The sequence below is a fragment of the Cryptococcus depauperatus genome, chromosome 5 (genome assembly GCF_001720195.1).
Source record: "Cryptococcus depauperatus CBS 7841 chromosome 5, complete sequence".
NCBI lineage: Eukaryota > Fungi > Basidiomycota > Tremellomycetes > Tremellales > Cryptococcaceae > Cryptococcus > Cryptococcus depauperatus.
In genome coordinates this window covers 1,392,668-1,409,808 of record NC_089472.1, presented here as the reverse complement: position 1 = coordinate 1,409,808, position 17,141 = coordinate 1,392,668, and the positions used below count along the sequence as shown (strand labels likewise).

Below are 17,141 nucleotides of genomic sequence, written 5' to 3'. Positions count from 1 at the left end.
GATTCGGCAAATCCAGCACTTGTAACAGAATCAAAGACGATACATGCATACTTTGCAAGTCATACAAAAAAATCAAAATCTTGTTCTTGATACCCATAGAAGGTGATGCGTACAAAAAAGTATGAAGTTTGGGAGAACGGCATTGTAAGAAAGTTAAATATAGTGCCCTCATGATCCTTGTACCAATTTCATGGTCATCACACCATTATCAGCTCTATGTTGTCTTGTCATCCTTTGCGATTCTTACAATGATACGATCGAGATGTATTGTCTACAAGAGACGCTCCCAAATACAAACTCATTTGAACTTGGGAAGAGTAGCGTTGTTGAAAGCCAATAAGTTCGGCGAATCCTTAGGAAGGTCTGTGAGCACGCCAGGTGTGGCGAGTTTGAGGAGAGCCTTTTTGAGCTTGGGAGGGGTGAGAGAGTCGCCTTTGGAAAGAACGGAGGAAATTTTAATCTTGGGCTCTGGGAAGATTGCCTGTGCCAGGTTAGGAAGCAAGCTCCAAGCTTGAGCGTAAGCCTTGTCATAGACAGACTGCGAAGCAACAAGCTCATCAAGTCCTTCTTCGAAAAGAGAGAAAGTCTCGGTGCCATGAATAGAAACGAGGTAAGCGAGAAGACCACAAATGTGGGGTGAAGCCATGGAGGTACCAGAGATGGTGTTGGTAGTACTGTTACCCCCAGTCCAGGTGGAAAGAATGTTGAGACCAGGAGCAAAGACGTCAACGCATTTGCCATAGTTGGAAAAGTAGGCACGCTCATCGCCGAGGGTCGAAGCACCAACGGTGATAGCTCTTTCAGCAGCAGCGGGGGAGTAGTTACAAGCGTCCTTGTTGTCACTGTAATGTAACGCTGTTAAGTAGAACGCAATTAAACGGGTATATATGTCTACTTACTTGCCTGCAGCAACAGCAAAGTGAAGACCTGCCTCTACAGCGGCGTTGACAGCGTCATCGAGAGACCTGGCTTTGCCACCGCCTAGAGACATGTTGGCAACGCACCCTTTCTGCTTGGTCTTTCCGGAAGCAGCAACCTCGTGAGCAGCCTCCTTAGCCTTGATGGTAGCCTGTTCGCCAGCCCAACTGCAACATTGTCAGCTTATTAACTAGGTTGATACCAAATGAACTCACAGAACACCTGCAACAACATCACTCATTGAACCAGACCCATTGGAGCCCAGAACTTTGACAGCAACAACTTCGGCAGCCTTGGCCACACCATACTTCTTGGATGCAATGGTACCTGCACAATGAGTACCGTGACCGTTGCCGTCCTTGTCCACGTCGTTCTTTGGAATAGTCTTTCCCCACTTGGCACGACCCTCAAACTCAACATGATCAATGTTGATACCAGTATCAATGACATACGCAGTGACTCCCTCACCACCTCGAGAGTCATAAAGATACTTTTGGAAGGTAGAAAGATGGAGTGGGTCACGGTGAGAGATACGGGCTAGACCCCATGGTGCGCCTTGTTCCGTTGTGATTCCGGTGGAAACAATTTCTTCCTCATCGTCGACACCTCGAGGAACCTCCATTGTGGTCATAACCTGATCTCGCTCAACATAAGCCACTTCCGGGGCTGACCTGATGGCTTCAAGTGTTTCGGAAGAAAACTTGCCCGCTGCGAGTGGCAAAATGAGTCAGTGTCCCCATCCAATCACGCAATGAGGTGCGCACCATAGCCAAAAAAGCTCGTCTCGGTATTTTCAGTTGGCAGAGAGTAGACGTGGTGGAGGCCGCCATTGTCAAACGAGCCGTCGGCGGCGAGTGAATTAACGAGTGGCTGTAAGGTGTTAGCATGACCGTAAAGGTACATGGTAAAGGAAGACAGATTCTGAATGACAACATCCAACTCACGCTGGCAGTATGAAGCTCCTCTACATGATTCAAGTGAAGGGCGATTTGAGAGGCGTCAACTCCCTTCTTGAAGACGACAATGTAGGCATCGTCAATGTGGTTACCAACAGGCGATGCCTCCAAGGGCGTCATGTTGGCGATGGGGGTGGCGACTGCCACAAAAGGCAAAAGCAGCAATGAGGCTGCAAAGAGTCTCATAATGGATGAACTTGTAAAGGAGAAAAGTAAAAGTCAATTGATTAATAGAAAAGAAGAAAGAGATAAGAATGGCGTTATATACCCGGAGATACACCGGAACCATTCCCTACGGATGACGACACGTCGCCACATCCGGTAGTTTCGATGTCTTACGTAAAATTTAGCCTGGCCTCCACCGCGCGTCTCTGCGTCAAAATACATTGCAACTTTTGCTTTTGCATTTCTCTTTTTGAAACAATTTGCCACCCATAATGGCTGCGAAAATAATTGAAAACGTTGCTGATACAACAGCTGCCATACAGTTTTTCATGAGCCAGGACAAATCTAGACACGGCTGGTTGAAAAGGATCCGGAAATGGACAATAGGTGCTGATCTCCTCTCTCAACTTACTGTGAGGTATATCAGACTAGACTGACTTACTCACTCTACTGACTCGTCCTGCTTGTTCAGACTAACCCTAATTTATCTGTTGATGCTGTGAGAAAGTGGTCAGACTGGGTTGACGATGATGTAGGTGGATGCGCAGGCCTTTTACTACTTCTGACCCCTGGGCAGCTTATGTCTGCTACTACATTTGTCAATCATCAAATGGTGCTCACTTGGTCTTTTTCTGTGTTTTCTTTTCTGGAAAATTCCATCGAATTGGTTTCTTTTTGCTCCAAAGACAAAACTGAATGGGAATTAATTGCCAATGAAGAGAACGGTCCCTTGGGTATCCTGAAGCGAGCTGGAATGATGCTGAAGGTTTTGTCGGGCTTGTAGGTTGATCATATTGACATTTCATGGTTTTCAGTTTAACCTGCAGTTGTAGCGTGCTTGTAAGTAAGATCGATAGTCTAACATGGGTCTTCTAAAGTTCAATTTTCAAAGACGACAATATCTCAAAGCGTGGTAAACTCTGATGAAGCCGTTGTACAAGACTATACAAGAGTTCTAATAAAACTCATTAGGCTTTGTGTAGATGGCAAAATTGAGAATGTTTTAGCACATCATAATGTCAGCAATTTTATGTGATAAAACGAGCTGAATTGACATGGAGGTAGTTGGGAAAGCTTTTACATGACTTTGTTTCTAGTGATGCTCGAGTGTGGAAAGTATTAATCGATGATGAAGTACTTGGCTTGTAAGCATTTTATTTAGTGTTTGTCTGCTGACACTTTAGTCGCGAAATTGGGGCCCTTCTGTACAGATCTCAGTGTAAGGTCTGACTTTTGAGAAATTCATGATACCAATTGATAATGATCCAGCTTCAACACTTACTTCTACACTCCTCTGCATCGCTCAGGTTCTTCTGCCGAAACAAACTCACAGTAAAAACTCTCTTCGGACTATTGCATGTAAAAGCTTGGTACAAAAACAAGGTTGGAATCAAGCTATCGTTAGCGAAGGCTTCTATGCAATTGGAAACATTGATGGTACTATGCTTCCCAAAGTAATTATATCTTGTTCCCTATTGAATTTGAAAAGAACATAGAGTAACGAGGAAGTAGGATGTTGTTAAGTGTATTAACATTTTCGCAAACGGTTCAGAGCATGTTCGGCCTACAGGCTATGAGCTGAAAAGTTTCATCATCAACGGTATGAGCCAGGTCGATACCCGAAGTGGTCAACAATTTCAGCAAACTGGACCAATTAACGTATTTCTGGATCGGTATGGCTGGACATTCATGGTATGTTAAAATATGTAAGGAGTTCTGTCCACATTCAGAACTGTTTTTGTAGCTTATCGAAGAAAATGGGCAAGAATTTCCGCGAATATTCGCCCACACCAGCATCAGCCAATTATCTCGAACACCCAACATAGAAAAAATCACAGGTGACTGTTTAGTATTCTTTGCTGGTACACCGACTAACAATGCGTCTAAGCAAATTATGTTTTCATTGCCTCTTCTCCAGATGATGAGCCTTACAAAGTCGAGTTCAGTATCAATGCAGCCTATGCAGAATCGCTTGAGTTGATTTTGGAAGAACTGGCTGTTAATTGTCAGTGTTTTTAAGATAGCTGTGAGAACAAAATTGACATTCAGGCAGTAGATCACATTTCAAATACTATTGGTGCTTCTACTGGGGTTTCGTTAATCAGCAAGGAATTCAGAGGTAAAGCTTCGACTAGACCTGTAAATCGATTGAACAGAAAAACTCGCTTTTCGACTTTCAGTTATTCTATGATGCAGCCCTCCTCTCATCTCAATATTACGGCTGAGAGCACAAGCGCAGTTTATTCCAAGCCGGCAACCAACCCTACGTGCAAATACAATGGACAAATCGGAGCCTCAATTCAGAAAGTCAATGGGTCAGTGATCAAACTTAAAAAAGAAAAAAAGGGCAGTGCAGAATTGTCAGACTCCGGCGACGAAATATGGAGACCGAGGGTGCCAACCCCCCTGATGAGGTCTAAACGACAGTGTGAGGCTTCTCAACACATGCTTCTGGATTATCATGCTTATGGTACTTAGATGGAAGTCGAAGTTCGACAAGTAGGCGTGCCATACAATCTCACAAGGCGGATCAACCATCTAGCTCTGACACAGATAAGAAGACAGGCATAAGCGCCACCGGGTCGACACATTGTATTTTTTCCCGAGCAATTAACGTGGCATCGGGGATGGTTGCGAGCCCCTTAAAGACTTCGTCTCTTAAAACTAAGGCCAAGTCTCTTGCAAAATCAATCAGAGAAGGGCGAGCTGCACCACCTGGCAGTGGAAGGGGTTCAACAGCAGAACTGACAGAAGATGCAGAATCAGATACGACCTTTGGTGGAAAGAGCCTAAAAAGCACCAAAAACCGTGGGGTGAAGAATCATAGAGATGTTCAGGCGGAGAAGAATGTATGTTTTTATTGTTGGTACAAATACATTGTTGACGATCAATTTCTAGACATCGTCCACCTCAAAATCTAGTCGGAAAAAACGACATCGCATCCTAAGTTCTGGCAGTGAAGATTCCGAACCAGAATCGTTGACTGTCGCAAGTAGCTTGACATCGCAACGCAGAACTGTTTTGCCTAGACGGGCTAGCAATGGCATAGTATTTACGTCAACAAATGTAGAATGCGGAATATCTGAATCAGAGGTGGAGGCATACAATTCAAGATTCAAGAGAAACAAGATATCCTACGTACCTCAATCCGATTTGAAAGATCAATCTCCTCTTATGAGTAGAACTGTACAGGAAGAGGGCAACTCTAAGCATGACGATGCACCCAATATTCTTACAAGATTTGCGCGTCAATCATCTGCCACACAGCGAAATGACAGGTTTCGCCTCAAGAATGACTCGGACTCAAAACAAAAAATGGCTAGTCTTGTTTCTCCTGGGACTTTTCCGGTCAAGTCTAGAAGCAAAGGACAAGGAACCAAAAAAGAAAGCGCTGAGAAGAACAATTTTACTAAACAGAATCAAAAAGATTGCGATCAAGCAATTTACGATAAAGTCGGTTGGAAAGCCCAAATCAATGTAGAAAATACGGCTACCATGAAATATTTGAACAATGTATCTAGAAAAATTGCATCGCCAGCCAAATCGACTATAATCCGTAACAAATCCGCTAAAATTGCCGTTATGGACTTTCAAGATCTCGACTCTGATCTCACTTCTGACTACAGCTCCGACTTGTTGGAAACTGAACAAAACACCAAGGTTTCTGCCATAACTCTTCCTAAAGCAGACACTCAAGCCGTCGCCGCTGAACCTTCAAAAAGAGGGAACAAGAGACAGTTGCCTCAATTCAGCCTTGAGCGGTCTAGTATAGTGGATCAAGTCTCTAACAACAGAGAAAAGAGCAATAAAACGAAAAATTTCGTTAAGAGGAAAAGGTCTAGACTAGATTCGACTTCTGATACTAGCGAAACTGGAGACAGTGATAACAAGACCGATCTAAAGGTCGCCAAAACAACAAAAGTGGCCGACAAGAGAAGAATCGCTGCAGAAAAGGCAAAAAAAGAGTTATGCGTGGCTAACGTTCGTTCCTCATCATTACTTGAATTAGGTATAGGCTAATTATTCCAAAGCGAACCAAGATCGGTTCAAATGTTTTGAGACAGGTCACCACTCGATCTCGTCTTTGTTATTAATCTATCTCAAACAAAATGATCGTGTTCCAGTTTTCATCTTTTATATTCACAGTTTAATAAATCGCAGAAACACTATCAAGTTGCTCGCCTATGCTCATGCCCAAGTTTGTAATCTGTTGATACAACCGTATGCCGTGTTATGCATTCGTGTCTCCACGATCAGGATTTCCACCGCTCTCGCTGCTTCAATACAGCCATTTGCCTTTCCAAATCCATCCCATCAAATATCAAGTCACGTTTATCTGGCGATAGTGGCCATTTTAGGGAAAGGGTTCGCCTTTGCCAGAACTACCATCTTCTTTTCATGAGAGATATACCCCTTCAAGTATCCCTATAGATGTTTTAGTGCTACATCTTCCAAACTAGACAGAGTGAAACGTACGCGATAAATCATGTTTGCAACCATACATTCCATTTCATCTGCCTCAACCTCTACGCCATGTAACTTAAGAGCAAGTTGGAAAGTGGATAGCGGAATACGAGAAGATTTGTCAGACACGATCCATCTATATCATCTCCCTGATCAATTACTATTCTTGCAAATCAAACAGACAAATGGAAAAGCAAGAAACGTACGCTTTCTTGAACAACATTCTCAAACAACCCTCCCTTGCCCGCTCTACAACCAACCATACATTCATTCCTACTAACCTCAGTTGAGCCCATTCAAGCCGACGATCATACTCTTGTATGTCTCCTGCTTTAATGGCCTCTATGAATGGCTCAAAGACCTCTTTTAACCTAGGGTGAGAATTAAGTAGCACTGGTGAGGGGAAGGAACCTCGTAATAATTTGAGAGGGATGAGATACGTCAAGATAAGTTCTTGGTTGCGTACCGCTCCCGTTGGACAATGTCCCAGAGACCATCCAAGCTGCTCATCTGCCTTCCGATCCTCTCCATTCAAAAATGCTAACATGCCCAGATAGAAATGCCACGCTACTTGATCGTTTAAAGGAGCTGTCTCGACAGAGGGTGTTTTGGGATCGGATGTCACAGCACGAATGACATTTTTGCAGAGATTCGGCTTGTTGATCTTAAAGTAACACTTCAAAGAAAGAATCGCCGTATGAAAGACTCCTTGACGGCGAGATTCTTTACCTTTAAATTGACTGTGAGGCAAACGAGAAAAAAAAATCAGTAAAAGGTTGGGACAGAAGAGATACCAAAGACAAACCGATCGGTAGCACATAAGGAGAAGGCTTTAGATACAGTCCTTGTCGCAATTTCAAGGGAAGGTGTCTTTCCGGTGCTTGCAAACGTTTCTTGGTCGGCCTATGCCTTCCATCAATCCAAAATATAGGACAGATAGATATCCCAAACCAACCTGCTCAGCAAGATCTCTCAGGTCATTGAGCATCATATACAGCACTGGCAGCACCCAAGAAGACTGTTCTACAAACCAGCGATAAAACAGCGTCAACATTGTATTCTGATGGTTGAACCTAGACATTATCAGCATACACAATGATTCATAACAAAGTCAAGACCCCTACGCCTCTGTATAGTCCTTCTTTTTGTAAAGAGCGTACACGCAAGCACAGTGCCGGGCAACCATCTCATCCCAAGGTTCAGGCAGGGCATGGCCAGGTTTTTTGAGTTGTTTACCCTATAGCTGCCATGGTCAGACCTTGTTTTTCAAGCTGTAGACACCGACTTCTATAGCTCCCACCGTATCTGCGATCCCTCTGGCAGAACGGCCGTGTATGGTGAGCGAACGGAGAAGAGGATTTATATCTTCATGTTGAAGTGGTTGTACGAATGTTTGAATGAATTGAGAATACTTCATAATGTTTATAGAATTAGTCTTGAAAAGTGATTATTATTTTTGTAATGACGTATAGAAATTAAATGTTCCCCCTAATAAGGAATTAATTCATTATTTTTACGGCTCCGTTAATTCTTTTTTTTATATATATCCTTAGAGTTTTAGAATTAGAAAAGAGAAGAATATAAGTTCCATCTTGAGCTGAATTGCTTTGAAGCGGAGTATACTACAAGAAAATTAGGTATAAAGAAACACATACTCACCATGGCAGTTCGTAAGTCACTCCATTTGCCAGACCGTAACCATCACCAACAACGCTGTAGGAACGCAATTTGAGAATTCTACAGACATTGGAGTGTTTTCCAAGCTCACCAACTCGTAAGCTGTCATTCTTTTTGTCGTATACGTTGGCTGATGTTGTGTAGCTACTGTCTTACAGCGCTTGCCTCCTCCACCAACTTTTATTCTGTCTTTGAATCTGAGCTGGCCGATGTTATCCCTATCGTCCATACTACCATTGGTGGCACTCGTATCATAGGCCGTCTTACCGCTGGTAACAGACATGGTCTCCTTGTACCTTCCACCACCACGGACCAGGAACTGCAACACCTCCGAAATTCTCTCCCTCCTTCTGTCGCAATACAGAGAGTGGAGGAAAGACTGTCGGCTCTAGGGAACGTGATTGCTTGCAATGACTATGTGGCTCTAGTCCATCCTGATATAGACAGAGAGACAGAGGAGATTATTGCCGATACCTTGAAAGTTGAGGTCTTCCGTCAAACCGTCGCTGGAAATGTTCTCGTTGGTTCGTACTGTGCATTGTCAAATCAAGTACGTACGATACGGTTCTAGTTGATTTTGAAGATTGTTGATTTCCTTGCCTCTATAGGGTGGTTTGGTTCACCCTAAAACCTCTCGATCAGAACTTGATGAGCTTTCTTCTCTTCTTCAGGTGCCTCTTGTTGCAGGAACAGTCAACCGAGGTTCCGACGTCATTGGTGCTGGTTTAGTAGTCAACGATTGGTGCGCATTCACTGGTTTAGATACCACTGCTACTGAGGTTAGTGTCATTGAGGCTACATTTAGTTCGTCGGAATTTCGTTTTATCCAATGTATCAAAAGACTGACCAGCGAGAATACAGGACTGCAAGGACAAACTTCTGCGGCTGTCATCAATGAGATGCGTGACTCTCTCATTGATCATTATGCCTAATTTCCATCATTGGGTGGCCCTTCGACTTTGTAGCCTTATGGCATCTCCTGACAATGCAGCACGCGGCGCGGTGAAGAATGCAATTCGTGTTCCATCACGAATTGTCTCAATGATAGAGCATCAACAGTTTGGCAATGAATTGAACTCTCTCCTTTTGGTTTCACATCGCAGTCGCGCCCACATCATCAGGTCGCGATTGCTTCCATGTCACTGACCTTGCAAAGACACTATAGCTATTCCTAAACATTTACTGCTCTAAAACACCTATCATGTTTACTGAACTGAACTGCTCCGGAACAACATAAATTTTTGGAAATTTTGTCAATGTCGGCGATCTTGCGATCAACCGAGATAAGGTCGACCAGATCAAACTGTGCTGTTTGTGCCAGACACAGATATATAACCATAAGCAGCCATTCCTGACGACGACCAACGGTTGAATCTGTGAGAAAGTAAACCTTTTGTGAAATTAACGGCATAGGATTATACAATACTATCCGATCTTCATATCTCGAAACTCAAACATTCTACCAACGCTGAAGCGAGTATAGAGCTGTTATACTGGTCTTCTGGGTGGGCATCCCAAAAAAAATAAGCGAAGGGATCTACCCCTTATTCACGATATTCAAAATACTTCCACATCCTGTGCAGTTCGTATGGCGTATAGGTGTATCATCTGGTGTCATGCGGGTTTCATAGTCATTACAAATTGGATAAAGCGAAGAGTACAGCTGCCTCGTTTTATAGTTAAAACTCAAAAAACTCCAGCGAGATACTCCATATTCCTCATTATGTTTACGGCTACTTTGGACTTGTAACAGTTTCAGAACAAACGGCAAATTCAGATTTGTAATACTTATGACTGATCCTCAGAAGAGCCATGTATGGGAGCCTTATTGACTGTGATGATCATTCTAATAGTATCTTGGATCGTTTTGAGAACTACTGATGACTTTATAGGATAGTCTGGCAGTCACGGTTTCTTCAAAGAATAAAAATAAAGATGCTCACGTCGTAAGAATCTACAGATGCTGGCTGATCCTTATCGGCGAACTAAACAGAGGCTTTTGAACGGCAGTTGCTTCAATATGACTGTTTTCAAAAGCTTTAGAGTCGTAAAAAGTGGTAGTACCTCCATCTGCCAATAACATAGAACGTAGTGATGAAGAAACAACGTACAAAGAGAGCTGGGAATAATGGTAGTCAAATGTAAGCAGCAGCTTGCGCACAACTTACCCTATATATACATGTCGTTAAAAGATATAAACAAGAGATCAATACTGGAATCTCGCATAACTTGCTTTCCTTCAAATTACCTCAAGATGGCATAAATCAATGATGCAGATTGTCAATCACAAGATCACAAAAACACCTTTTCTTTCAACCGCGTCTTTTGGTTATGGCTATCTACCAATCATCGTAGGCTCAGGATCCACCTTTATTCCTATCATTCTTAGCTTCGTCAAACGAGATACAGATACCGGCAATGAGAGCCAAGTCTACCCCTGGGGCCACTTGGACATAGTACTGCAGCCTGATTCAACATTGCCAATCGTATTTCATGTATTCACGAGCTGTACTCACCGTTTGCCGGCCTCCTAATATGTCTTTTGCTTTCCACAAGTCTCTGCGAATTTGAGCGATTACCCTGCCATCCAACACAGAAATATCTGCCGACCCTCCCCACATATCACCCTTGATACGAAGCTGGGTTTTCTCGCCATCAGCAGCGTTGACGAATGTTACTGTCATATTTGCTTTGACTGTAAATTGCAAGAGATTCAGCGACTGCGAGGACTAAACAAGTCAAACTCACTGCTAAAGTGTTTTTGAGCAGTAAACAGCTCTTTTCCATTCTTCATCGCATCCTCAGCCACTTGGCGTTTTGGGATAGAAAAAAAAGTCGTGTACAACGAGTACAAAAAGTTGCCTTCTGGATCCGTGATAACTGCGGACAAAAATCAACCGAGTGGACTGCCTTGAACAAGAGCTACTTGCATTTACGACTGTGAACAGAGAAAGCTTTCCCTTTGCAAATGGCAATAACATTTCCGTCAAGATCCTTGATCCCGAAATCATCCTGCAACAATGCTCAGCTGCGTTCAGACACACCCGTCTTGCACCTACCCCCCTGAGGGACAGCAAATGCTCCTTGAGCACCATGGTCGTCTCCTGTTTTGCGTAAAACCTTGGGAATATACCCAGAGGAGGTTCCACGTAGTGCAGAACTGCTGCCGGCGACGCTTTAAAGTATCCTGGCATCCTGTCTGATCCAATGATTGATACTACTATCTGCTGAAAGCCAGTTAATAATGCCAGACACAGTACAAACTAGCAGCATCACTTACACAGTATTCTGCAATGATAGAGATTAAAGAGTCAACAAGGACAACCCAACGTGAGATGAAATTGAAAGTGAAAAAGGGAGATACAATCAAAATATAAATACAAAATGCATAAAAATAGAAATTGAATAAAATGTTAGTTGAGTAGATGCACGACATAAATGTACAGTGGAGTGTGTCAATGCCATGAAGTGAACAGAGTACGTAATCACGGAAACAAATTTTGGCTGTATTTGAAGACATTTGGTGTGCCACACTGGGTTCTATTGATGATGACTATGTGAATAGTAAGTATGAACGGCGTTCCAATACGGCAAATGTAGCACTGGTCTTGCATGAAATGAAGTATCTCAAGTAAAAGTATCCTACACTTGGTCTATATATCTCTATTTCCTTATCCTTGTGCTCTCCATTGACGGACTTCCCTTCGGTCTTTACCAGAGGCAGTGTAAAGTGCTGACGTACTTACGGTATTCAACCCACGTCTAGAATTGAAACACCCTACTTGTTCATGAACCACAATGCCAACAAACGGACGCACAATCATTGTTCTCCATTTAGATACTTGTTCAATGATATCAAAATAACTTTCAAACGATTATTTATAAAGACATGCATACCGAGAAGTTTACGAAAAAAAAGCTGATCAAAAAAGGAGCTTTGATGGCAACAGATGAGAAGCGTAATGAAGTATATGAAAAGACATGCAATGGGTTGATGCAAACTGAATAAAGGTGGGCTGACCATTGGGCGATATGATTGGCACAGGACGCAGATGGCCAAGGCCTTTAGGCTCGGGTAGGCATCCCCCCTGCGTGCTTCAGCCATCCACAAAATACTCCCAAAGGGTTCTCTCTTGCCCCTTCACCGCATCTCCGTTTTGAAATAGCCACTGAGCCAATCTGCATCTTCAGCCCGCTCATCAGTTGCGCCAAGGCTTGATCTTCGTCCTTTTCATCATGTGCAACCACCTTGAGTTTAGCTTGACCAGTCACAACGGCTGTGAGTTTGTCTGTGTCAATACCTGAAGAGCTGGAGAAAGCAGACAGGAAACTGGATGTGAGTTTTGAAGTGATGTGTTCCACAGCCAGTGATCCAACCGCCTCCGCTCCTGTTCCAGACCCTTCGACAAAGAACTTGGGTTTCAAGTCACCAGACATACCGCCCTTGTTGGCAGCCACCTCCCTAGCCAACCTGGACCACATTTGCATCCTATACGCATCCATGGAACGTAGCGAGAATGGTGTTGATTCGGTCCACTCAGAGAATGATGAGGAGATTTCTCGGCCATTTGCTGGATTGGACAAGGTATGTGGAAGAACAGGCTCTGAAGAAGAATTGAGAAGGGGATTGAGGTTTTGGCGAGGAAGTTCATGAAACGACTTGAGCCCGCTCATAGTGCTCATAGACGAGGAAGCAGAAGGAAGCACCAAATCTGGAGTAAACATTGTATGACAAATGGTGGACCCCCCTCCGCCAAACATGTTGTCATTAACCCAACTGCCTTTAAGGCTGTTTGGCAAATCCTTTCTCGGGTTGTACATGTTGAGAGGCGTATGTGGCCGTTTAACGTTCATTGCGCTAGAATTGGAAGAAGAGTGTGATGCAGCAGAAGCGGAAAAAGCAGGCGAGTTGGCGAGTGCAGTAACCATTGCTGGCGAAATGGAGTTTTGTGCCGATTCTGGGTGGAGAACTGACATTGTACTTGCTTTCAGAGCTTCCAACTCTCTCCTACAGAGATTTGTTTAACTTTGGTCAGTGATGAGGCGGGAGAGAGACATACCTCAAATCTTGATTCTCGTTTTGGGAATTGATGAGTTCACTTCTCATTTCGTCAATCACTACATAACTATCCTTGATATGAGCTTCAAGAGTGCCGATATAGTCTTTCCTCCTCGTTCTAAATGCCCTTGCACTAAGCTTGTTCCTCAATTGTCTCTTCTCTTTCGAAGATAGTTTCTTGTATTCTTCAGGCGAAGGTCGCCAAGAATCATCTTCATCAATTTCCTCTCCTTCTTCGCGCACAACAGAAGAGAGGCCTCCACCTTTTTTGCCACCCTTGCCTTTGCCGGCGGAGAAAATCTCAGGAAGAGAGACGAGACGGTCAATGCGAGAACCGAAGTCTTCGAACGGAGCTGTCGATGTAGCACGCGTACGGGACGACTCGGCATTACCCACGGCAGAAGAGGACGAGACAGAGCAAAGTGGTTCATCCTCATCAACACGGGCGAGTGTGTTTGTAAACGCAAACGCGTGGGGAATGTGATCGGATGTTGAAGAAGTGGGATCGACGATGGGTTTGTTCGTTACAAGCTCGGGTACAGGAATATTTGCGGACGCCGGCGCAAAGGTAGACTCGCTGGCCACAGACACAGCAGATTTTTCAACTTCGCCGTCAGCTAAAGGAGAAGCGGCGAAAAGCATGCTTGGTTCAATTGTCTGGACATTGACTTTTCCCGCTTGATGAGATTCTGGCAGACCGGGTCCGAACGTTTTTTGATAATTCATGATGTTCTCCATCAACTGCTGTAAAGCTACCTGTTGGTCCACCGGAAGACCAGCAAAAGGAGATGGTGCAGCAGCAACGGGGTTAATCATCGGAGTCGGCTCAGGCAGAATGTCAGGTATCGGAAAGGACGCGTAATCAAACGGTTCTTGCTTGACCAGCCCATTGGCAATATTATCGCTAGCAGACACAGACAAACGTTCTTGCGACTTGGGCTTGTCCAAAGTCAAGCCAATGGGAATGTCCTCCAAATCAAGATCGAGTGCGGAGGGAGAGATCAAATGTGGCTCACGGAGCGGTAGCGAGGAGGGCGTGGGGTGTGACGAAACAGTAGACGGGGAATTATCGTGTGTCTGTGAATGCAGGTGCCATTAACCAACGCCATTCACAACAGGATGCACATACACTAGTCAAGCCAGAGGACGCAAAGCCGTCAAAATTGAACAACTCCTCAAAATCTGATGCCCCAACAGCCATTTCGTGATTATCGTGTGGGGCCATGTTGGGATCCACGTTCATAGAATCGGAGTGCCACATCATGCGAAAAGGTTATGATGTGTAAAGATAGAAGCAAGATGAGGAAAAGACACAGCCTCTAACCAAGATACTGGTTATTTGTGTGAGGCGGGGTGTAGAGTGTGCGTGTCTGTGCGGGATATGAGGGAACTAGGATTTGGGTAGGACAGGGGTTCTCTTGCGTTATATGGTCGCTCACAACGAGTTGGCGTGACCACTTCGGTCGGTACAGTATGGGTTGTGAAAGCTGACAAAAGCTGACTTCAAAATATAAAATGGCAAGATGGAAAGGAGAAAGAGAAAGAAGAATAGAATTACTTTAATCAACACCGATGGCCGAAGTTATCAATACTTGAAAAGATTCCGTCTCTTTCTCGCCACCAAACACTTAAATCCGAGCATTTCCGCTCATCTCCGTCGATTTGGATACATTTCCATGTATACCCAATGGGCATGGAGCCTGCTCTCTCATGTAAAGACTACGTGCAGTCGGCGATCGCCGCTTTTGGTGGTACGTGAAGCCGAGGTGATGACTAAGCCCCGGCAAAGAGTAGTTTGCCACGTGGTGATAGCGGTGTCGGTGAGTGACGTGGCATAAATGTTGATAATCTAAATGAGATTATTATTGTTGACTTTTTTTTTTTGCTTTTATTATTGACTTACATTTTCAATTGACAGCATGACAGTTTCTTTCTCTTCGTACCGTATAAAACGCGGTACAAAACTGGCTGTGAGTGTCTTGGATCGTTGTCGGCGGTGCTCATAGACGCAGGACATTACCCCTCCACCCGTGCCTCCACTGTCATCGTTGAATGGCCCATTCCAACTGGCAGAATTCCTCGCTCTGCAAGTCAAACATGATCCTCATAATATACAGCAACTGGTGCAAGTTCCAGTAGGAGATGCTACGGTCGGTGGTAAGGGCCCGGAGCGCGATGTGGTGCGTTGCTACGTGACTGCTTGGCTTGGCTGAACCAAGAGGTAGTGGATATACGAGCATTTACGACGGATTCCGATCGATTTGACACCTCTGTTAACACTGTTGCTTCCGGTTTGCACGAGGGAATCATGCCCTACCATGCGTTCTAGCGAATGGAGTTATTTTTGCATCGCACACGGCAATGGCACGAGAGAATGTAGTACAATAGATTATATTCTGCATACGTGAGTAACGGGAAGGATGGAGGGTTTAATTAACCATTCAACATAGACTGGACAGTACAGTCGCTTTGCTCAACAACTCAAAACACTTTCCTTCACGTATGCAGATACCTCAAGCGTCTCTCTCACATTTTCCTCATATCTTTCGACGTCTTTCGCGCATCTTTTCTCACGCCTATTTCCATCATCGGGAAGCATTCATCCTTGCTGAGTCAGAAAACAGTCTGTACAAACGGTTCGTGGCATTGTGTGAAACATATGAATTGGTAGGCGAGAGGTTACTGGTCATTCCTCGTGGCGTGGCGGGCAACGACAAAGGCCATGACAGTACTGCGGACCATTCAGAAGTAGATGATGAGTTTGACAGGGGCCAGAGTTCGCCCACGAAATTACCTCTAAAATCTTCCTCTCCCACAGCTGACCAGTCTCCCTTTTTATCGGCTCCTTCAAAGACACGTATCGCCAAAGGAAACAATACACTTTCTAGAGGCAAACAGCCTCGTACAACAATGTTATGGGCAAAAGAAGCAATGGGAGGCAATGTCCATGAAAAGGGCCAACCAGCAGCGCCTGTAGAGACGAGAAATGTTGAGACCAGCGAGAATGTTGCAGATACAATAAGCAGCAAGAAGGGAGCGCCAGTGGACGACATGAGTGTCAGGCATAACAGAAGGGAAAGTACGTCGTCTACAATAAGTTCATCGAGCGCCGATAGTGTCCAAACGGCCATCCTCAATTCCGACCTTGAAACGAAAGAAGAGGCCGGATCTGAAGGCAACGCTGTGATTGAACATGACATTAATCCATCCATGGCCGACTCATCGCCACTAGAGAATGATCCTTCTCAAGGATTGGAAGCAGAAGAACAGATCCCAAAGGATGAAATTGATTTGCTTGAGGAACAAGGAAAGTTAGACGAAGAGAGTAATGTGTCACCATTAATTCCCCCCTGACGAGTATGAAGTGGGTGTAGAAGGGGAGAAAGGGCAAGAAGTTAAGGCAGAAAGTGAAGAGGTAGTGGCAGAGGCTACTTTGGAATCACCTATCGGCTTTGCTTCAGGTTCTGACACTGTTGAATCTGCTGCAACTGAACTCATTTCACCCACTGCTCCTACTGAACTCACCCAGCCTAAGGAGGCTACGGAAGGCACTGAAATCACAAACACTCAATCATCGCCCCGGCCAAATACCAAATTTGAAGAAGTGGAAGCCGCCCAACCTACTCTACCTTCTATATCTTCTGCTGAGTCTGACTCTGGGTCCAACTCAGGTTCACCCTCGGAAGATTTCAAGAAGGATTCAATGAGTAGGAAGCGAGCTAAGAAGGCTGCGCAGAAAGCTAGAGCCAAAGAAAGGGGGAGAGCAGAGAAGGCGGCTGCAGCAGAGGACAAAGATGAAAAGGATGAGAAGGAAAAGGAAGAGTAAGGGGCGGTGCAGGAGATGGCGGGATAAGCAATCTAGTGCATCAATATTAACAAGGGGTCTTGTGATACGAGTTTTA

The 17,141-nt window shown here is 44.5% G+C and overlaps 6 protein-coding genes across 6 annotated transcripts; 3 read left to right on the top strand and 3 right to left on the bottom strand.

The window, feature by feature from the left end:
• Positions 1–298: 298 nt before the first annotated feature.
• L203_104675 (uncharacterized protein) lies at positions 299–2,060 on the bottom strand (the record flags this gene model as incomplete). The annotated part of the gene is made up of 5 exons (XM_066214055.1): positions 299–842; positions 900–1,085; positions 1,134–1,626; positions 1,683–1,788; positions 1,863–2,060. The coding sequence occupies 5 exons, from the start codon at positions 2,058–2,060 to the stop codon at positions 299–301; spliced, it is 1,527 nt and encodes a 508-aa protein (XP_066070152.1).
• Positions 2,061–2,311: 251 nt separating this feature from the next.
• L203_104674 (uncharacterized protein) lies at positions 2,312–6,133 on the top strand (the record flags this gene model as incomplete). The annotated part of the gene is made up of 15 exons (XM_066214054.1): positions 2,312–2,452; positions 2,512–2,571; positions 2,617–2,819; positions 2,873–2,879; positions 2,932–3,057; positions 3,105–3,184; positions 3,251–3,258; positions 3,309–3,493; positions 3,552–3,731; positions 3,784–3,877; positions 3,928–4,044; positions 4,093–4,467; positions 4,518–4,888; positions 4,938–6,020; positions 6,071–6,133. The coding sequence occupies 15 exons, from the start codon at positions 2,312–2,314 to the stop codon at positions 6,131–6,133; spliced, it is 3,093 nt and encodes a 1,030-aa protein (XP_066070151.1).
• Positions 6,134–6,371: 238 nt separating this feature from the next.
• L203_104673 (uncharacterized protein) lies at positions 6,372–7,920 on the bottom strand (the record flags this gene model as incomplete). The annotated part of the gene is made up of 7 exons (XM_066214053.1): positions 6,372–6,464; positions 6,516–6,639; positions 6,710–7,243; positions 7,309–7,406; positions 7,459–7,576; positions 7,628–7,740; positions 7,789–7,920. The coding sequence occupies 7 exons, from the start codon at positions 7,918–7,920 to the stop codon at positions 6,372–6,374; spliced, it is 1,212 nt and encodes a 403-aa protein (XP_066070150.1).
• A 243-nt stretch (positions 7,921–8,163) lies between these two features.
• Positions 8,164–9,112, top strand: L203_104672 (eukaryotic translation initiation factor 6; the record flags this gene model as incomplete). Its single annotated transcript, XM_066214052.1, has 5 exons — positions 8,164–8,173; positions 8,223–8,277; positions 8,325–8,730; positions 8,789–8,984; positions 9,042–9,112. The coding sequence occupies 5 exons, from the start codon at positions 8,164–8,166 to the stop codon at positions 9,110–9,112; spliced, it is 738 nt and encodes a 245-aa protein (XP_066070149.1).
• Positions 9,113–12,245: 3,133 nt separating this feature from the next.
• Positions 12,246–14,503, bottom strand: L203_104671 (uncharacterized protein; the record flags this gene model as incomplete). The annotated part of the gene is made up of 3 exons (XM_066214051.1): positions 12,246–13,188; positions 13,241–14,316; positions 14,369–14,503. The coding sequence occupies 3 exons, from the start codon at positions 14,501–14,503 to the stop codon at positions 12,246–12,248; spliced, it is 2,154 nt and encodes a 717-aa protein (XP_066070148.1).
• A 655-nt stretch (positions 14,504–15,158) lies between these two features.
• L203_104670 (uncharacterized protein) lies at positions 15,159–17,065 on the top strand (the record flags this gene model as incomplete). The annotated part of the gene is made up of 5 exons (XM_066214050.1): positions 15,159–15,209; positions 15,252–15,419; positions 15,465–15,643; positions 15,690–16,564; positions 16,614–17,065. 5 exons carry the CDS (start codon positions 15,159–15,161, stop codon positions 17,063–17,065), a joined length of 1,725 nt encoding a protein of 574 aa, XP_066070147.1.
• Between the last annotated feature and the right edge of the window lie 76 nt (positions 17,066–17,141).